The sequence below is a fragment of the Centruroides vittatus genome, unplaced genomic scaffold (assembly GCF_030686945.1).
Source record: "Centruroides vittatus isolate TY-2023 unplaced genomic scaffold, ASM3068694v2 contig_918, whole genome shotgun sequence".
NCBI lineage: Eukaryota > Metazoa > Arthropoda > Arachnida > Scorpiones > Buthidae > Centruroides > Centruroides vittatus.
The window spans coordinates 1,222,060-1,245,773 of NW_027122605.1; the positions used below are offsets into that span (position 1 = coordinate 1,222,060).

General features: G+C 29.9%; 1 protein-coding gene across 3 annotated transcripts in view; it reads right to left on the reverse strand.

The window, feature by feature from the left end:
- Positions 1-23,714, reverse strand: part of LOC136984376 (KH domain-containing protein akap-1-like) — a 37,590-nt gene that overhangs the window by 10,704 nt on the left and 3,172 nt on the right. For 2 of the 3 annotated variants that reach the window (XM_067281343.1, XM_067281344.1), the window contains exons 2-5: positions 14,513-15,614; positions 8,292-8,532; positions 6,130-6,269; positions 265-372 (exon numbers count right to left, since the gene is read on the reverse strand). In XM_067281343.1, coding sequence (XP_067137444.1) covers positions 265-372; positions 6,130-6,269; positions 8,292-8,532; positions 14,513-15,559 — 1,536 coding nt within the window. In that variant the 5' untranslated portion in view covers positions 15,560-15,614. The remainder of the gene's footprint in view (positions 1-264; positions 373-6,129; positions 6,270-8,291; positions 8,533-14,512; positions 15,615-23,714) is intronic. The other variant, XM_067281345.1, reaches the window with a different exon arrangement.

The window sequence follows — 23,714 nt, forward strand, 5'->3', positions numbered from 1 at the left end:
TTAATTTTATGCGATAATTTAAGATAAAACTTACAATCTTAAAAATATTTTTAATACAGATTCATTAATAATCATACAAATCAACTACTAACTATATTATTTGCATCTATTCTAAATTGCATCTAAACACCACTTTGAACTATATACTGCAATATTTAAAAACACTACAAACTGTACACACTGCTCTAAAAACTGAACAGCAATCATTCACTATTTGCAAAAGACTACACAGACGATAATTTTAAGTACTATTATTGTACGGACCTGAATTTCAGTAATATGATGATGATATACGGAGGCATTTTGGAATTGACTATGAAATGGAAGAAGCTTCTTCTGGAAGAGAAGGCAGGATTGATTCAGCCAGGATAGCTGGTAATAGGAGTAGGAAAGCCAGTTATGTACTGCATTTTGAGGACTAGAGCAAATATCCATTATATGATATAAAAGAGAACAACATTTTTTAATTTTGACTATTAAATCATTTATTAATAATAGAACCAATTTACAAAATTTTTACAATTTAAACTACCAAAATCATTTAACTTTGAATAATACTGAAGAAAATAAAATCAACTATTAATCGGTGAATGCTTTTTAAAAAAAAAAAAAAAAGAAAAAATTTAAGAAACAATCGTCTAAATCCAAACAACAACGAAGCTAAACAGAAAATAAATTCCAGAATAACCGAAAGTATAATAAATGTAAAGATTAAAAAAAGGCAACAAAAAAAAAATTTCCACGAATTTAATGATTTGATTGAATGTAACGACAACTTGATGATACGTTTAAATAAAATATAAAATAAAAAAAAAATCTAAGAATTTTTTCCGTAAAACTGAATTTTTTAATCTATCAATATCATATTTATTTTTTTAAAATTTTTAAGAGAAAATTTAGAAAATTCAATATAATGTTCACTGAGCATACTGTTCTACATCTATACTTAAAAAAAAAAAAATTCCTATCAAGCAAACTATTATAATTTCATTCAATTTCATCACAGTACATACAAAAATATTTAAACTTAAAATAAATTCTTCTGTTATGATATGTTTGCATTTTAAGAAAATAAGTAAAAATAAAATACTAATTAAAATAATAAACTAAATTATGATCAATAGTTATTTTCTACAATAAAAAAAGAATTTACTACTGATTAAGTACTATTTCATCTATACATCTTGATATGCTTTTCTTAAAAAAATTATAAACAGTAGACAAGAATATTTTGAGTACAGTATTGCAGTACTCAAGAAAAGTTATTAAACTAATGAAAGTAAAAATATTACTTTAAATATTGTTTTGTTGGAAGGAAAACACATTGCATGTTATGAAAAACATTTTATATTTTCTCCATATTTAAAAATATAAGAAATTTTTGACAAATCTATTGCAAATCTAGTTCCTTAAATTGTATACCTTTTCCTTTTATTAATTTTCGTTATGCTTTATTCGTATTTCTCTCCTAGTATTGGTCTGAAAACGTCTAATCCTGCTTTGGTAGTAACTATTTCATCATCTTCAATAATTTTTAAAAACATTCAAAAATAAAAGCATACAGGACTTAAAACAGATGAAAGTGCATTATTTTTCTTAAATTACTTTCAAAATTTACTATTTTAATAAGTATCAACAATTAAATAACTTAAAGTATTTATACTCATCTTAGATTAAAAAAAAAAAAAAGAAAGGCTTTCCATAGTAAATGTTTTATTTTACAATGAAATTATCATCCTAAATTAAGAATTTAGTATAGAAATAAAACTACATTATTCAGTCAATTGTCTTGAATGCTATAAAAATGAATAATTAACAGACAATCTACTAGTCACATCACTGCTATTTTCACAAGCTTTCTAGAGAATTTTTATACACAACTACTATTCCTAATAGATTGTTAAATGCAAGGTCTTCACAAAACTCCAGGATTTCATACACAATTTAATAAAGAATGCTTGAATTGTACACAATAAAGAAAAGATGTACTGTGCCTTCAAGTTTTTTCATCATTTAGTACATTTTGATTTGTGTGTTCTTTGTGAATCTGCATATGTCTAAGCAATACTCTCTTTACACATCTATACTAGCATTTTGGGCAAGACAATTGCATTCACACTGGTTATTCTCTCCTATAGATGGTCAAGACTATAGATCTTTTCTGCACACACCATGTTCTTTGTGTATTTTCATATAAAATCAAGTGGTGTTATACCTGGACTTCAAAATAGCTGCAATCTGATCACTTCAAGTCCATCTGAGGAAATTTATTGTCTAAAGCTACACATACATGATTATTGAAAATGGGACAGACACCTATCTTATTGATAAAAGTTTTTCCAATTTCTGTCTCAATTTTGTCCAACTGCAGAAACATGAAAAGTTCTAGTGTATTACAGTAAACATTCTTTTTTGATGAAAATAACAAATGGCAATGTCCAACAACATGGCCTTGCATCAGTTCACACCAAAACATTAACTTTTGGAGTAACACCAATGTTGACAGTTTGTGATTGACTCCCAAATTCTACACTTATGATTAACTGAACCACAAGTGTGAAAGGAAGCATTGCCTGTAAAAAGGACAGTTTCTAATAAATTTTCATTTTCCTCAAGCTTTTGTAACATCCTAGTTGCAAACTCAAATTTCTGGTTTATCATTGTCATTATCATTAGCCTCTCAAGCAGTTTCCTTTTAAACACACACTAAAATATTGCAACCACTGACAAGTAGACTTATATGAAGGTGCTTTACCACAAGACTCAGGATAAAAATTTCATTGAATAGTAACAACAGATTGTTTTGATGATCCAAATTACATGCTAAATTTTCTGCTGAACAGTCCCACAATAATGATACCACAGCACCAACATTGTCATTTTTACTTAACTCCACATACATCAAAAAACTGTTTGAGAATACTGAAACTATCATATTTATATATTTCACTTATGGAGATTAATATAAATATTTGAAAATATCAGTTACTTTGTATAGGTACTGTACAGAAGTGTTAACGTGCTTACTTACATCTAACGCTATTGAGTTTTTTTTAAATAATTTTACAAATACACATAATACACGTAAAGTATTAGGTCAATATTTAAATTGTTAATATATACTTATTTGACTGCCTTTATCTATCTGTAAGTCAAAGAAAAGAAACACTAGATATCAACTTATTGAAAAAATACTATTGTAACTATTCCTTGACCCAATTCAATAATCTTAAGGAAATAAATTCTTACTATTTTTGAATCCATTTATTCGTCAGAAGAAAAACAATTAATACATTGATAAGAGGAATACGATTAATTCAATTAATTTGTGGAATTATTAAATTTGAATTAACAAGATACAAGCTTTCATTTAAGAAGTCTCTCTTGTAACATTTTATTGTATTTTTAAAGCTTTCCTCCTCCAGAATCTCTAATTCAATTATATTTTTTTTGCATAGAAATAAAAGTTTCGGAAGTTTAAAAATTTTTTAATCTTCAAGTCAAGGCAATTTCACATCAAATAACAAACAGTGTGATTGGAAACATTACAAAGATGTTACTTGACTAAAGGAAGAAAGTTAAGTCCCCACCCTTGCATTCTTGTATTTTAATTAAATTCTATCTTAGCTCTATATAACTTTAGTACTGATTTTCTGTAATTTTCTAATTGGTTTCAGATCTACATTAATAATTAAAAATTAAATTTAAATAAATTAGATAATTTAGAATAATCTGAAAGAAAAGATCAACCCAAAGTGGGAATTGAATCAATATCTTTCTGCATACTATGCAGATGTATTACTGGTTAAATACTCTGGCTATAAATCTGCTATTTTTAATAATTAATTCTAAATTATTTAATAAATTATTAACATAGATAAGAGATGGCACATAACAATCAACAAACAATTCCAATGCTCTCAAATGTTTCAAAATAGCTTATGGGAATCAGGGGACGTATTCTGAGTTGTATCATTAAGCTAACAAACACAATAAAAACCAGTTTCTATCGGAATCATGTGATTGGCATTTAATCAACTGTGAAAATGTTATTCTGAGCTGTACATTTCATTTTCGGTTCCAATAGCAATGTGCGATAACTAAGCTTTTCTTATCGATCACTCTCAAGTTGTTATTAGGATCGTAATGAAAGTAAAAAGAACATGGCGACTTTAGGTGTAAGGATGATATTACTTCACAAGCAATTGAAGAGCGAGAAAATTAGAACCTCAAGTTTGAAGGGAGTTCAAAAATTTCTACAAAAAAGATAATCAAATTTTGATATAATTTTTTTTTTTACAAATCAACAAACTATACTTTACTTTTTATTTTTTTGTAGTATTTAATTACATTAATAACCAATATTGTTTATATTACATTTCTAGTGATTTCTTCTTTTTACTACAAAATTCATTTGATTTTTATAGGTAGCTTTGCTTAGCTTTTAACAATCAAAAACTAACAAATGAAATTTTTGGTGTTTTCCTCTTTACACTTCTCTGCACTCAAAGCTAAACAACTTAAAATAAGTAAGACAAAACCTTTCACGTTTAGTGATTAAACTGCTAGAAACAAAGTATAAATGTTTTTGGCTGTTTCGAAAGGCCTTCTTCAGATACAATAAGGTCGGTTGGAACATCAAAAGATAATTAACAATGTCGATATCGTTTAAACTTTGTAATCAGCAATGGCGTCACTAGTAAGAAGAAACCTTTATAAACAGTGACGTCATTTAAATATCTGCTAACCGATGTTCCAACCGACCTTATTGTACCTGAAGCCATTCAAAACGGCCGAAAACGTTTGTACTTAGTGATTAAACTCCTAGAAACAAAGTGTGAAAGGTTTTGTCTTACTTATTGTTTTCCTCTTTAAACTGTACCTATTTTATAATATGTTGCAAATACTTTTTAACAACAAAACATTTATTATTAAAATTAATATGTTTATGTTAATTTTTCTTTTTATATGATTTATTTCTAGAATTGTAAAGGGTTGGTAAGGGACCTCACAGTTTGGCTTTGGTTCTAGCCAGGGCCAGATTTAGACCCAAAGCGTTTTAACTACTATCTTGAACTGACAAGTTGTAGTTCATTGGCTGCGTTGTCTCGTTGTCTTTGATGACATTTTAACACAAAAATATTTGGCTAGTGCCAGTACACGACAATGTGCTTTGCTTGGAAAATGGCAGGTTGCAGTCACATGACAAAAAGATAATGTTGACTAAGTTGTGATTGGTTAAAGCATAATGGCTATTGATAGCATAGAACCCAGATGTATCTCAACCGACCATCTGTGGCGAAACCCACTTAACGTGTAGCAGAGAATAGCAACTTGTCTAAGGTTCGTTAACTGCCTTTTGCCACGGAAACTTATCGAACGTCCTGTATATCACTCTCGTTGAGTTATTGGAAAAGCTCAGAATTAAGTCTCCAGTACACACTACAGTTATGTAACAATTTTGATACTTTTCACTGCTTAAAATTCAGTGTATTATTATAATACTGTATGTTTCAAATACAGTACAGAATGCTCTTTAAAATATTTAAATAATTAGCAAAGTATTAAATATCATTGCATAAAAAGTAATTTTTGTATATATTAGTATCATTTCAGAATTTTATATTTTAGCATTAGATTCAGTCAATGAATAAACCTCCAAATACACAATTTTTGAACTCAAAACATTGCGTTTGCATTACATCCACAAATTATAGATTTAAAATAAACATTTATGTTATTGTTCAAGTAATATTCAAAACATCTTGATTCTTTAGTTTACTATTGCCGATAATAAGTTTAATAGATGCATTAAAAATAAAACTGTTTATTTTAAAGTGTAAACAAGGCAAAGAACAAAATTCTGTTAATATCAAATTAAATAAAGAAAAATGATTACTTAAGATTTTAAAATTTACTTTAAAAATCATCTAATTGTTTGATAACAATTTATACTATTCTAAGATAAAAATATCTCAAAAAACTATATTTGGTGGGAATAATTTATGAATCCTAAAAGCAAAAATCAATACAACTTTATTACATTTACAAATTTCAAGTATCTTACAAGTATTATCAATATATTCATAATATATAGAATTTATTATAAAATGTATATTATTTTAATACCTGTACAGTTTCAGGAATAGGTGGTGCACCAACAGGTCCATTAGTTGTATTAAATTGTGTTAATGTTAAATCTGAAAAATCTACTGGAGGGAATCGTCGTCTAATATATTCTAAAGCTGTAGCAATTTCTATTGCGTTTCCTGAAAAAATAAGTTAAAACAATTCTTTACCATACCTAAAAATAAAAGTATCAAAAGAAAAAAATAATAATAATAAATAATTAAAATTTAGCAATAAATTATCAATTAAGTTGTATATCCTTTATTTGCAATGCACTTCTTTATCACTTTCTGGATTATTTACCATTTCCAACAATACATTTAAATATTATGCAAAGTGTAACTTACTGTAGCATTTATATATATTAAATGCACTATCTTTTGATTTGTTGTTTGTCGTCAACTTCTAGAGCATTTTTGACGAGTGTTATTTCACACAATACGTAGCTTTCATTTGCTCTAATAGTTTTATATTTGATAATAAAGTCAAAATTTCCTTTGGGCACATTTTTATTCAACTGGTCAGACACAAAACTCATTTGTAAAATAACTAATAAAAGGTAACAGAAAAATTGTTTTCAATTTGATTTGATATGATCCCTGGTTATTTTTACATATGAACTCCAAAGGAATCTTCTTCCCGCACCAGACTTTTTAGTATTAGTTAAAACAAAACCAAAGTTCATGACCTTTAAAAACTACAAAATTTTAGAATCACCAGAAACTCATAAAAGAAATACCATCAGATAGCTGAATGTTTCTAGTTTAAAATAACAAAAATCCCACGACTATAGCTTTAGAAGGAAAAGTTACAAATGAAAAATATGAAAGAATGTATGTCCTCTGAAGGACACACAACTAATTTAAAGAACAAAAATATAAAAATTTTTATGAATCAAAAAAAAAAGGTGTCCATTTGATACTAAGAGATTAAAACTTGAACTCCAACACACAAAAAAAAAAACCAGTAAAAATTTATTAATATTTAAGATACAATTTGGCTGTTGGCCTTTGTAATGTGTATTATACTATATGCAGTAATTATAGAAAATGAAAAATTATTGCTATTAAATAATTACATTGATTTTATCTTAAATATAACAAAATATAGTAAATAATACAGAATTTACTCTATTAAGTTTTCTAAAGCTGTCTGTGGTGGTCAAAGAGTATTTGGTCTAAAGTATGATAAAGCTTTGTTTGCCTTGTCTCCTTAGCAGAGTAGACAAGAAAATAATTGAATAAGAATTTGATATTTTGTAACTGAATCTCATCTGACATTAACGTATAAGACCTTAATTTCAATTTGAATTTTTCTCAGTATTTTGTCATGTTTTATGATCATATGCAGTTTCTTAATTTGCATGTCATTATGTTTTAGCAGATTTATACATCTAAATTCACCTTTTTGAACCCTGATGACTCTTATCAGTTTTCCTTCCGGAATCCTTTTAGATCACTTTGAAAACTTTTCTTAAAAGAAATTTCCAAAGTGACAATTAGTAACCTGCAAAGCACATTTTCCAGATCATAGTGTTGACTTTTGTCCCAATTTTAAAATTTAATACTAATCCAGTGTAATGTATTATGAACAATTTAAGTTAGTTGTTTTATAATTCAAATTTAACTGTAAAACCTAAATAAATATTCCTCTAAAAAGGCTATCAAACAATTTTGTCTTTAAACTTTATTATTTTGTGGTATAAACCAGGGGTGGCCAACAAGTTGATTGCAATCGACCGGTTGATCGCAAAGCCAATTTTGGTTGATTGCTTGCGATGTCTTGACTTAATGTATTATATTTGTAACCGAACGCAACAGTATGCATGCAGTTATGACTCAACTCATAAGCAGTGAACCTCGTACTGAAACACCGTGTATAAATATAGTACGTATTTCACACCTCTGCCTCCCCACTTAGACTATGCCTATGACAAGTCAATTGCAACACATTTTTAAGATAAAAAGTAGATCTTATGTACACAAAAGTTGGCCACCCCTGGTATAAACCACGACAGCTTTAAAAACAAAACAAACACTTAACAAATAAATCAAAATTGCTTAAAAATTTTGTAATCGTTATTTTACTCCATTAAAGTGGTCATGATTTATTTGTTTAGCTGAGATTTTAAAAAGTTACTCTATCTATAAGTAAAAACCTACCTTCAATTGTGCATAATTTCATATTTGGATTTACCGGATGCTTCTTTATAAAAACATTTGCTTTAGAATGGTTTTTTATATAATTGACACTCTTTCCTTGCCTCCCAATTAAACGCCCACAATATTCTTGAGGTATTTCAAACTCATACACAGACAGCCCATCTTCAGTAAAAGGAAGATGTAAATGTGTATGGTCATTAGTCTGAATATCACTACTGCCTTTTCCACTGTCACTAGATCCCTAAAATATAAATTTCATAAAAATGATTGAAATAAGATAATATACTAACTAATATAGAAAATTCATTTTCAAAATATAAATTAAAATGATTAAAAAAGTTTTAAATAACTAGATGTAGTGAATATAACATAACAGTAAATAATGTAGAAACTTGTGATAAATAATGTAAACTAGGTAGAAACTTGCTTAAACAAAATCTCAAAACAAAATTTATTACATAAAATACTATTACTCATATAATCCAGTGATCTGTCTGCTGCAGAAAAGGAAGACTGTTAGAATAATAGCAGCTTAATTCTATATTTACAACTAATGTTCTAATTTGGATGATCAGATCCTGGCCAACCTATATGGTAAACTGGACAAATCTCAAGGAAAAAAATGATAGATTGTAATTCATAGTTAGTCTAATAATTTTTTCTTTATTAAGATTATAATTTCATTGTCTGGAAACTAACTGTGACGATGCAATATTATAATACTGCAATAAAAATACTAATTGTGACTGTTTCCAACTCTTCTGGAGAGTTATTTATTTCCAGGAAATAATTTATTAAAAAAAAAACCAAACACTATTTTGGGAAAGGAACATCATATGCTATAAATCTAAAAAAGGATTTATGAAAATTAAAATAAATTTGGTGTATTCCCATTTCTTCACAAGTTATCAAATGATTACAGTAAAATTTTTCAGCGCACTCTCCTATATTAGAAAGAAAAAAAAATGACAGCAACAAATGTCACTGATGATTCTTAGAACGAGCCAAAATTCAATATGTTACTATTAACACGAGGAATAACAAAAATGAATTTCCAAGAGCATTTATGTTTATAAGACAGTATAAGAGTAACAATGAAAGAAAAACTGAGAAGTTCAATATGTTATTAAATATATATAAACATCTTAAAGCCTGATGATAATATTAAAGCCAAACAATTACCAGATTAAATTGGGCTACATCCCACTAATAATAATTATTAAATGCAGAGTAATTTGCACTAGACAGGCATTAGGTGTCAACTTTAATTACAATTATTAAATTTAATACAATTAATATATATTAAATAATTTAGAAATTTCTGGAAAAAACTGGCAATGCACCCACACGGTAAGTGACAGTTGCGGGTTTGAGTTCCGCTCCGGGCAATTCTTTTCTTCCAGAACCTTCTAAATTAATTTAATTTTAATTATTAAATTTATTAAGAGATGGTACCTAAAACCTACCTCTAGTGCCAAATTATGTGATATTTAGTAATTAATTGGTAATGTAGCCTGATTTAATCCAGTAATAGTTTGGCTTTGGCATGTTAATTAACTATTTTCAAGTTAGACTAAGGGTGCAACTATGCAGATGCGAATTTAGAGTGAGCGAGAGGTTGCGAGTGATTTAGTTTTTGCAAAGGAAAACCATGCACAAGTGAGAAGCGAGAAATAATGCTGGCGAGAGCAAATTTCTGGTTCTCACACATATCTAACAGGTTTTCATATTTATCGCGTCTCGCCTCTTCTTGCCACATATTCTCGCTCACTCGGAAAATTCGCTCGCTCGCATCTGCATAGTCGCACCCTAAGCGTTGACTAGCAAATGGAATAGCCTCAGGAATAGAGCTATTAAAACATATTCTGTGCATCTAGAATTGTACACAGGATTTTCCGTCCACTCAAAATTACACACATTTCAATATCTTCAAACGTGTCTTTGAAATGTAAAGAACTTACATTAATAAGCTGGAAATTTTTATATTTAGAATTGCTTTTCCTTCAACATAAATTACAATGTTTTTTTCGCCTTTTTTCCTGCATTAATAAAAACATAACTCTAAAATGGAAATCTGCCAAAATGGAAAAATTCTGGCTGGTACCACCATGTTCATTTTAGACAGGCTTTACTATATATAAATCAGAATGTTACAGATAAAATAGATTGAATAACTTATATAGTTTATGGATTTGTATAGAAAAAAAATCATGTTATTTTAGAAAACAAAACTTTATACTGTGCTATAGTATAGTTATCACTAAAAAACAACATTAATAAAAATATAATTAATTATTGTATCATAAGCAATCTTATAAATGCTGTTCTGATACAGCACTGTAAAAACTTTTTCGTAAGTAAATCAATAACAAAAAATAAAACTTTTTTTTTATTTGTTTTAAAATGTGAATTGTTTTCCTTATAAATTTATTAAAATAATAAAATTGTTTTTGTTTAATATAATAAAACTTAAATACAGTAGAGCGTCGATAAGTGGAACGTCGGTAAGTGGAATGGTCGGAAAGTGGAACGATTTTCAGTCGGACTGTGTCGTGCTGAATCGAATGTTTTTGATACTAAATTTACTTCTAAAGTATAATTTTCATGTTTTTTATATTCTTTAATATATTTATTTTGTTTGTACAAAATGCAAAAATAATTTTTAACGATACGATAGCCTCGATGATTATTATAAAAATTTTCGTTAGGCTTAAAATCGACGAAAATTCAACACGAAGCGACACGCAACGGAGAAAAATTCAACAGGAAGCGATACGCAACGGAGAAAAATTTGAACATCGGACAGGTTAATGTATTTTTTCATACAAAGTCAGAAACTGGAACAAATCATTAACTGGAAGGACCCCAGTCCCCAATTGGTTCCACTTATCGACGCTCTACTGTATATAAAAAGAAAAATTATATATGAAGCCAGCATAAAAATAAATTATATTAACTGGGATTTAAACTATTTGTAATAATTTATACAGAAATTATTATTAGAAAAAAGATTAAGTACCAACTCAAATTCTATGGAGTCAATGTTTTTCTTCAGTAACTTTTTCTAAATATAAATTTTCAAGATTCATATTAAATTTCTCTATTTAATGTTTTCAAGTATTTTTCTGAGTTTTGTATTAAGATTCCAAGATAACTACAGTATTTAAAAATGACTTTTCTTTTACATTTTAATTTTGATCATCAGTAAAATGTTTATTTTAGAAATCTAAGTTTATTAACCAGCAACTGTGATGGAACTCCATTAAGGAACCCTACTGGAGATACACGCAACCCCCCCCTTTATCTTCCCGTCCCGCCCTTTATCAAAATTTAGTAGCATCAATGCCCTTCATATACAAGCCATCATGCCAAATTTCATCATTTAATCTTTACACCATCCTAAAATATTAGGAGAAACAGATGCCAACACACACACACACTGAATTTTTTGTTTTGCTGTTTTAGAATCAGGTGGTCTCAAAATGTAGATATTTGCAAAAACTTGGAAGGTCAAATTTGACATGATTCCAATACTTTCCCTTGTTATGTATACGTAACAGCCAGGAAAGTTAAAATGAAATATGTTTCTCAAACAATGACCTATAAAAGGCATCATAGTGTCATAATACTAACACTTCCGACAGTAAAAAGCCTAAACACACTTCTATGATGTTACTAATGGCAGCCAATAAATTCTACAATTTACAGAAGTAACAGGAGATGTTAACATGATGTTGCAATTTATTCCTTCTTTTAATAAAAATTTTTGTCAGTATTTTTTAAAACTCTGTATTGCTGTCTATTATTTACTGTACCATATTGTAAATGTAATGTTCAGAGTACAGTATAATTATATATATTGCTGCATGCAAAGCAGCCATTTATTAACTATTATATAATAATTTGGTGATCTGAAAGCAATTATTAAGCATTTTATATATAAATGTTAAAAAAACTTTCACCATGCTGAAATTTTCACAAAATAAATAGTACTGAGGATACTGTTTTCAGTGTTTAATAACAAAGAAATGCTCACGCAAACACTTCTGACATTACAAAAAAAAGTATCATGTGGGGAAAAAAACAACACATGCTCGAATATTAGTATAAAATTTTAAAGTTAGTTCATTCTATAATAGATGGAACACAATCACAAAATTTGAAGATATTGAAGCAGCTGTTAGTATATAAACATCCCAAAGGCCAATGTATTAATACTAAACCAAACAATCACCGTAATTAAACTGGGCTACCTTTTGCTACTATTAATATAATTTTTAATGATTAATAGTAGTGTGAGAGTCCAAGCTTGACAAAGATTTTTTGGGTGAAAATTTAATTTTTAAAATTAAACTTCTTGTAAAATTTTCCCACAATTGTTAAAATTGTAAAGGATGTGATTTTATTCCTCTGTGGAGTCACTTCCCTTTCAAGATGATACGTCGAATGTGTCATTGGGAACTTGGCAATGAGAAATTGTTATTGGACATAGGTGCTGCAACATTACCAAAGAAGGGCAAGGGAGAAAAGAGGGAGGACCCCCAATAAAAATTGCTTTGGACTTTGAATGTTCAGAGTTCAAACGATCTCTTGGAATGAATTAAGTTCAAAGTACAAGGCACCACTAAACTATAAAAATATTTATTGCAATATCTACAGTAAAAATTGTTATCATAGGTATTAACCGTTTTTGCACTAGTTAATTTCTGTTCTCTGAATTTTTGCGAGTGCTTTTCTAAACTTTAGAAAACTGATAATATTATGGTGCCTAAAAAGAGTAGCGTGTCAAGCAATGTGTTCACTATATAAACTAAGCAAGAGATAATAGCCAAGGTAAAGAGTGGGCAGATGTCTGATGTTCCTAGGCAGTATGGCTTCAACAGGTCTACAGTAGATACAATCTTAGCTAAGAAAGACAATCAAAAAGACTCAAGCAGATAAGAGAGTAATGAAAATTATAACTAAGAAACAAAGAGCAGAGAGATTGCTTTTAGTTTGATATTACATGTAAATAAACATAGTAAGAAAGTATATTATTTATTATTTATTTTTGGGGTCTCCAGAACAAATTAGTCAAATTACCATACAAATCTATGTTAAATCAATAACAAACGATAAACAATTCGGGTAGCGAACGTGGTCTTGGAACAAATTATGTTCGTTAACTAATCACCCACTGTAGACAAATATGGATGGCAAAAACTCACCAGCAAAGATTTGTGCTGTTGAAGATATGGGTATATATAACTCAGCATCTGATAAATTTTAAGAATTAGTTTATAAAAATGAGAAATATTTTTGTAAACCTTGGTTGGCTATGAGATGGCTTGATAGGAAAATACCAAAATCTTTTTGTTACATTAAATTTAAGAAGTCAACTTTAAAGTAATTTTAAAAAATGTCTATTGGAATTTAATTTGATAAGGCAATTGAAGAAGAGCATAAAGCTTGAAATGCATCTTGCTTATAAACGAATAACTCAAGTTTATTTATTGCTCAATAAAAGAGGATTTTAAGAGAGACTTAAAAAAACATTAAAGAAAGACCTGTGTCTTCAAGTTAAAGATTACATTGCTTAATTTAAGTTGAAGAAAAAAAAAAAATAATAACCTCTCATAAAAAGTTCTAATTCAGTAGTTCGTACTCATTTTTAGCAGTACAAAGTGAAATAATTTTATTAATATGTATGATTTTATTAAAGAAAAATTAAATTATCTTTTGACCATTTTGTAATTGAAAACAAGAAATATGGGAATACAGGTATACCTCGACTTACGTCGGTAATTGGTTCCAGGAGAGGCGACGTAAGTCGAATTTACTTGTGTAGTTACGACGTAAGTCGAAACTACGACTTACATCTTAACTAAACGCCAATAATGAGCACTTAAAGACTGCTAAATAAGACGACAACACAGAAACACAGATGTTTTCATGGTTCGTTCCCTAGGATTTATGATGATTGTATTAACATTTACTGTAAATGTACATATTTTAATATGATTTTATGTGCTTTCAACGCTTTTCTAGTGATATATGGACTTCAATGTTTATGGCGGACGGATTTAAAGTCGAATAAACTGACTTAAACTTGATTTTTATTTTTCCATATACTTTTTTGACAAATGACGTAACTCAAGAGGGACATAAGTCAAGGTATACCTGTACTGTATTTGTAATTTTTTAAACATTAAAATAGGTAACAATTCAAAAATAACACATACCTCACTACGAATATCAGAGTAATGATTCTGAGAACTACTGTTTTCTGTTTCTTCTGATGTTTCTTGCTGCATAGTATTATCTAAATGAGTTTTATATCCCGAATCATCATCCGCTTGAATATCTTTAGAACCTAATTTTTCATTATCCACATTATTTTCTGTTTCCAAAATAACTTTTTCTTCTTTTTTTTCCAACTGATTTTCAATAGTTTCAGAATTTTCTATTTTACAATTAATACTCTGATCACTTTGATCATTATCATCATCTTTTGTCTCATTGTAACTATCATGAATAGAATTTTGAATACTATCACACGAATCTATAGTTTCATTTTCATATTCTTTTTCTATACTTTCAGTACTTTTCACTGTTGAAAAATATTGATCTTCTATAGAATTATCCATAATTTTCTTAACTGTAGAATTAATTATATCATTTGGTGAATCTTTCATAAATGTCTGCGATATATCTGAATTACATTCTATTGGCGATATAACTTTTATAAATGTCTGTGATGTATCTGAGTTACATTCTATTGGTGATATAACTTCCTCTTTATCACATATCATTCTAGGAGCACCATTTAAATCTTTGATGTCAGTTTTTATATAAATTTCAGATTCTGATACAGTACTACTATTTGCATTATCTATAGTTTTCTTTGTTGCATTCAAAACTTCAGGCACTGTTGTTGCTGAACACTTTGTTTCTGAAAATTGTGTTTCTAAGTTTTCTTCATCTAATAGCACACAAAAATTATTAGCAACATTTTTTTGATTAAGATCATCAGTCCTTTCTGACAAAATATTCTGTTCTATTTCTAAATGCAGCTCATCATCATATAAAGAATCTATCTGAATGTTGGATTCGTTATGAAACTGTTCCGAATCTGTATCTTCATTTATAGAATTAAATAGTGACGTTTGCTTAATATTCTTTATTTCTTTTTCCTTTCTCTTTTTTCTTCTATACCATACAATAGTTATTAGAGCAATCACAGCAGGAAAACTATACAATATAATATTACGTGAAGAACGTCCTGCCATTTTTAATCAATATTTGATATTTTCTTCAACTATAACAATACTGATTGTCTTCAAGCTATTAAAGAAAAAATAAAATAAATATTAATACATTTATATTTTATCTTATATTTTTATTTATATAGTATAATAGATGTAAATATTTATCAATTCATACAACTAACATAAAATTGACAAGATTTTTCAAATATACAATGCTTCAGAATTTCACAAAAACTTCTGAAGCTAAAATCACAATTTGCTTCCCTATTGTGTGGGCTTTTCCTGAATAAAGTCAGGTACCTCATATTAAAGTTTATTCCTTTCTGCACTCCTCTAAAGATTTCTAAATCCACTATTTGGTGGGACAATGGAAATTAAATGTTCAAATATATACAGCGTCTGCCAGAAACACCTAACAGTTTTTAAAATAAAATAATATTTCTAGGAATACGTAAACATTTATTTCTTAATGAAGATACATTCCTGTTTGAAGAATCAGAACAAAAGTAATGTAATTTTCAAGCAGTGTTAAATGTCCACCATTACAATGAATGAACTCATTTAGTGTTGCCGAAAATGATGACCTAACTCACTGCAACATGTCTCTGAATTTCCTGAATGCACTCATGAATTTTGTAAAGATGATAATGCAAATCTTTATGCAAAATTCTGTGAATGATATTCCCTGACAAACCAAGGGTGAGACTTGCTTTAGAGCAGACTGCAGAGAATGGCATCTTTTACATGGTTTGTGTTTTCTGATGTGCAAACTTAATGACAACATCCTGAAGGTTTGGTGTCCTCCACACGTCCTCCTTGATGCCATTTTGACATCCATAGTAACATAGGATTGTGACTAGGTGCATCACACCTACCAAACTAGTCAGAAATTGCATGGACTTGCTGTGATTGTCTTTATAAACATCTCTACTGTTTCAATGTGACATTGCATGGACCAGCACCCTGACTCAACTGAACTGCAAAGCACAGGAAACACAATGGTGGTTAGTATTACAGTAACACCCAGAGTGTATGAAAAGAAACTAATTTCAAAAACAATCAGCTGTTTTTGGCAGATCCTGTACTTTTAGATATAAAACTGGAAAGCAAAATAACTTAAATGATAGATAATTTGTGTATATATCAGAATGAATCATCTTTTAAAATAGGTATTAGCAGTGTTCAAAAATTAATTAGAAACGAGAAGGTTTTATTCTATTTGTTTTTAAATAATAAATGATTCTTTATAGAATATTTTCTTGGATTGATCACAATTTTCGTTATATCACAAAAAAATTATTTCCAGACGTCCCAATTTATAAATCCTTCAGTTAACATTCAAGTCAATATAACTGGTCAACAGTCCAAGTTTACCATTTAAATCAAATATAGAAGAAAAATAACACATTCAATTTATAATAATCAGCAAACATTATCATTATTATCTTATTAGAGGAAATATCCTATACAGCATATATACCGTACCTAGCACTATGACAAACTATATTAACAGAGCAAGTTATTGATAAACAGTCAAATTTCCATATTACAAACTTCTATATAGCAAATTTCTGTATAATGAATTTTTGCATTGTAAACTGCTCTTTCAGCCAAAAGTATATGTAAAATTGCTTCTAAATGATAAAGTTATATTTCTATAAACTCTAAAACATTCATTAATTGTAAATCATTTAGGTCCAAATGCTCTCATTGACAGATAATCTCTTTCCCCCTTCTTTATAACGGGTAGCGATGTGGGGACTGATTACGTGATAGTTTTTAAAACTAAAAACCAGTATTTTTCAAACTTGGGCTGCAGTTTTATAAAGGGTTTACAGATTGATACCTGAAATTGAACCTAAGTTTGAACTCAATCTAGATGGAGTAATTGACTTTTAATAATTGATAGTCCTTACAAATTTTTTTTAAAATTTGTAAGGACTATCAGGTGGGTAATTGGTCCCCACATGACTACATGTTATAAAGAAGGGGGAAAGACTATCTGTCAATGAGGGCATTTGGACATAAATGATTTACAATTAATGAATGTTTTAGAGTTATATTATTACAATACTGTATAAATTTTTGGATGATCTGGCAGCATTCCTATTCACTTCATAATATAGCAGTGCACTGTATAATATAATAAATTAATTTTGTGCCAATTTCATTTATGTTGCTTCCTCTGGGAAGACATCCATGTCATAAAATCAGGGTATGAACAATGAATATGAATGATTTTTTTTACTGTGTACAGTACAGTATTTAAAGCCATGGTCACACCTTGCAATTTCCAGCCATGCAGACAACTGCAATGGCTGTTCTCGTTAACTAGTAAATCCCCTTCAAAAATCAGCGTAACTAGAAACAAAAAAGTTTGTTCTACTCACGCTGATTGCAAATGTACATTCAATCAGCAAATGTTTTTGTGCCATGTCATACGATGACAACATTGAAAATAACAGTGCCAATGAAAGAGTTCTCCAGGTGAAATACACATCTTTGAAGTTTTATCTTCTTTAGCTATTATTGAGGTTATCCTTAAAATATTTTGGAAAGTATTCATATCCATAAGTATATGAAGGTTATCGGGGAAAGTATTCATATCCATACGTATATGAATACTTTCTGCCAATAACCTTCTGCATCTGAAAGCCTTAATTTATTCATCAGCTGGTAGAAGCATGATTGTTTAGTCCAGCGGTTGGCAACCTTTCTGACCTCATGGACCACTAAACTCACAATTTTGAATCCCGTGGACCACTATCATGAATTTTTTTAAACGATACAAAATCTGTAGAATAATGATCATAAAAGTTCAATTTTACTATATTAATATGAAACTTGCATGTTTGATTATAACAAATTAATGCAAGCCTACAGTTCATTGCTGCTTGTTTGAAATAAATTTATGGATTCTTAGCACTTTCCACAAAGGATGACAATCGCACTTACAATATTGTTCATTATTTATTGATAACAGTCACTTCGTATTTGGTTTTAGATTTGAATAACAACCCCCAATGAATGAAAAAGCAACTAAGCATTTCGCATTTCTTTCGTAATACTTCGTGTAACCTTCAGTTGATCAATGTCCAAATTTCTCCACAGACCACCAGTTGCCGACCGCTGGTTTAGCCTATTGATTTTCATTTCGCCAAGTTTTAACCCAGCACGAATGTTTTTTCTTATTTTTCTCTGTGTATTCTCTCTAGCTCTAACAAAATAATTGCATTTTTTCTTTTATTCCGTGCAGGAGAGGAACCAAAAAAACCACATTTCTTCAGGATTCCTATTTCTAAGTAAAATGTTCTGCATTGTCTAAGTCAAATTACTTGAATATCAGTATAATAAATGTGTGTAACTACTTCTAATAAGTGATTTAGCAAGCTTCTGTGATTACACAAATTTTATTTTATACACATACATAAGTTGAGATAATATGAATTGTGTTGTTCTACTGTGTGATGTATGTATACTTACTGTTGTTTAACATTAAACACTGGATTTAAGGCAAGACAGAACCAGACTTAATCCAGAAAGAATATCTTTCCATTTTACTGTTTCCATCTTGTAGGCAGTAAAAGTGTTTGGTCAACCAATTCACGAGGGACAGGAACTGATATATTGAGAAGATATTGTCCAAGAAAAAAAAATTCCTGGAGTTATTTCAAGTTTCAAATAGCCAGATTTGATCCCAGGACTCCAGAACAGTATGCTGATGTCTTAACTGCTTTGCCATCCAGCAGTTACCTAGAAGGGATAGGAACTTTGTTATGAAAAGTTCCTAGAAGTAGAATAAAAAAATCTTTCTAGAAACAAAAGACGAGGGCATAAAAAGATGGGAGACTCAAAAGAAGCTTTGTTTTGTTTCAGCTTTCACTTTTTTTGAGACCTTGTACAACAACAGAAAGTATGGTATAGGGGCTTTCAGCCAGAAACAATGCTCCAGATTTTAATTTACAAACAGTTAAATAACCATTGAATGGACTAGGAAATTTCACCAACAAAGTACAGAATGTTTCATAATTACAAGTCAGTGTAATGTACAGTATTTTGGAACATTTTTGGATTACAAATGCTGTATACAGGGTTCCTACTCAAATTTTTGTTTTAAATTACATGAATTTCTCTGACTTCCCCTGACCAACTCTGTACAAATTCCCTCATCCTCACATCCATTACAGTGTGGCATAGTGACAAAATAAAACAGCATTTGACTTACTATACACATTAAAAAGTTGTAGAAGCAATATCATAAGTTATTTTTTCTAATTAACAGTTATTTATTTTTTATAAATTTTATTTTTAGTTTTAATAATTTAGCAATGTTTTATTAATTTAAAATAGTTTAGTCTGTTATTAATCAACAATCACAAATCTACATAGCTTTAAAGAAGAAAAAAGCTGCTGTGGTTTGGCTACCTACACAACCGACCCCAGCATCCAAGTGGACTTCCATGAGACACCCTCTACATTATGAATCTAAACCACGTGTGCTTAAAACATCTAGAACAAGTGGAAATTTACAAGGCCACCTGCCATAATGCAGCCATAAACTATCGCAAAGTTGACTCCTTCCCCACTGCCTGGAAGTCTTTCTATGAAATATAAACACCTCTCCTCTCTTCTTACGTCATACACCCCTTCCCCTACACACGTTTGGCAATTCCCTGTGACTTCTCAGCAGTTTGTTGCCTGACAATGCTCATTTAACACATGCAAAAACATTTGCACTTTGTGTACAATTTTCTGGCTGGTTAGGTTTGGCTGTTTATTTTTGTCTAATATTAACCAGTTATAAAGTAGTAATTGTTAACTTAATGATACCATTTAAATTCAAATTATTCATCATTTTTTGTACAGTATTTTGTAAATTTTTTGGAGAAATTTTGGGTTCTGAAAATATTCTGCACCCCTTTTCATAAGTTGTATTCCATGCATTACTTCTTGCTGACCGCAGATGACCAAATTTACTCATGCATATTGTCAGCAAAAAATCAACACAGCAACCAAGAAGGCAATTTTCCCGACTGATATTTTTCTTGCCTTTCCTTGCCTTTCCATGACTTTCTGACCACTAGTGAAAATCCCTGATTTTTCTTGATTTTTCCTTTTTCAGGTGCATAGGAACCCTCTGTATAATTAACAGTGTAATGTCAAAGAAATACATTTGATTAAACCATTCAGCATTTCAATCTACTCAACTAAGGAATTAACAAAAACAATATGTAAAAAGTACAGAAATCAGTAAAACCCAGGTATATGATCTTCAATCTAAAAAAGTAGTTATTTGAAATCATTGGGAACAAAACACAATTAACAGTAGTATCTACAAAAATAATACACTGTTGTTCAGATCTTTAAATAGCTGGAAGTGCATGAGAATGGCATGAGAACAACAATAAGAAAAAATACTTATTGGCAGGACATTTTATAGCAGAAAGCAGAAAGAAGGAAAATAACACTCTACAAATTATTGACTTCCTGTATTGCAAACAAAATATACAAACATGTTGAAGAACACGATATTCTTACGAAACAACAAAAGGGTAGCCATAGAAATCACAGGGGATGCAAAGAACAGTTACTCATAGATTCAGTCATTCTACGGCAAGCACACAAACAACACAGAAACATATACATGGCATATATAGACTACAGAAAAGCATTCGACAGCGTTCCACACAGTTGGCTACTACATATTATATACATGTACAAAATACATCCATCACTCATTGCATTCTTTCAAAACACTATGCAACACTGGAGAACAACACTACATCTCAGGGTTAGTAACACTTCCATACAAACAAACCAAATTTTTATTAGGCGAGGAATTTTTCAAGGAGATTCCTTGAGTCCTCTCTGGTTCTGCTTAGCCCTGAATCCATTATCCAACATGTTAAACACGCAATATGGTTACAATATCAGACACGAAAAAACAACACAGTTTACACTGTCACATCTCATGTACATGGATGACATAAAACTTTATGCATCCACACAAAAACAACTCCATCAACTCCTACAAATCACACATTCATACACCAAGGACATACAAATGGAATTCGGCCTAGATAAATGCAAAACACTTCACATAGAAAAAGAATCCTGAAGAAAAAAGATTTTGCACTTGGAAATGGAGACATTATTGAATCCATGGAAGAGGGCGAGTTCTACAAGTATTTAGAATTCCAACAGGCCAAACTAACAGAACATGCACAAATAAAGCAAAGATTAATTAAAGAATACCAAAGTAGGTTAAATGCTATTTTCAGAACACAGTTAAAGCAATAAACACATATGTCATTCCAGTATTCACATATTCTTTTGGAGTTATACATTGGACTCACACAGATCTCGAACAACTCCAAAGAAAAACAAGAACAACACTTACTAAGCATAAACATCATCCTAAATCTGCCACAGAAAGATTAATCCTTCCATGTAAAAATGTGGATGTGGCCTGATTGACATAGTTAACCTTCACTACAAACAAATACAGTCACCGCGAGTGTTTTTCTACAAAAAACAAGAAACATCACAGTTACATAAAGCAGTAACTCTAGCAGACTCGAATAATATACTATTAAACTTACACTCATACCATATAAAAAGCATAGACACCATTAAGCAATCGTGGGCTCAAAAGGCACTCCATGGCAGGCATCCTTACGACCTGGCCCAGGATTTTATTGACAAAACTGTGCCAAACAGCTGGTTAGCTTGGGGATGCCTCTTTGGGGAGACGAAGGATTCATGATTGCCATACAGGATCAGGTCATAAATACTAAAAACTACAGAAAACACATACTCAAAGATACAGCACTCACAAATGACATGTCATATCATGCAGGAACTATACAAACACATCACTTCTGGTTGCAAGCTCTTGGCACAGACAGATTATTTACATAGACATAATCAAGTAGTAAATATAATACACCAAGAGCTTGCAAAGAAACACAAAATTAGTAGACATCCATGAAACATACTACAAATACATTCCACAGATAGTATTGGAAAACAACACACACAAAATGTACTACAACAGAGCTATAATCACAGATAAAACAATTTACCACAACAGATCAGATATCTCACTCATTGACAAACACAATAAAATCTCATACATTATAGACATATCCATTCCAAACACTCACAATATACAAAACACATGCACTGAAAAAGTCAACAAGTACACAGAACTCGCCCAGGAAATAAGGCATCTGTGGAGGATGGATAGGATGCTAATTGTACCTGTTGTTCTCTCCTCTACAGGTGTGATACCACACACACTACACAAAAGCCTGGGAACATTAAAATTAAATAGAAATACAAATATCACACTACAGAAGGCCACTATATTGAATACATGCCATATTGTTAGGAAATTCGTGAATACAGACACTGACAAACTTAGTTAATTTCAGTTTTGTTTTGGTTGCTATGCCTTGACTTTGGTCTGGCATAGTACACAGCCACCGGTGTTAACCGAGCATATCTCACTTAACCCAACATAATAATAAAAACTGCCAGAGATATGGTATTTAATGCAAGTCTAAATAATAGCCACCATAATGAGATACGGCTACATAATTTCAACAGGAAAATGCAAAATAAAACAGAAATGTTCTTTTATTTCTAGACAATGCTACATACCATACCCAAATCAAACTTACAACATCATTGGTATTTTTTCCAAGCAACACTGCCCAATTTTGCAGCACTTAGATAAAGGACCTCAAATACTTTGTTAACAGACATTATCAACAGTTGATATTAAGGCATAATTGCTAAATATCCCCTGGTAATAGCATGGAGGCATCTAAAAATATTTTTAGTACTAGATACAATTAAAAAAGCTAATAGGTATCACTCAAACTAGTAAAAAATTCTTAAAAGCTAGTAAAACCAGTTTCAAATGCTTTGAAAAGGCTAGATTCAATAACTTTTCAGTTTTTGAGGAAGATGACAATCTTATCCTAGCAACAAGAGACATAAATGCTAAAGATTATATTGTTTTTCATGAAACCATCAAAACTGAAGAAAACAAAAATATAGCTGTTTGAAGATGATAAAATTGAAGTAACAATGAAAGTGCTAGAAGAGAAAAAAGAAATTAATTCAGTCGTTTTTTAGCTCTTTATTGTATTAAAAAATATAGAGAGAT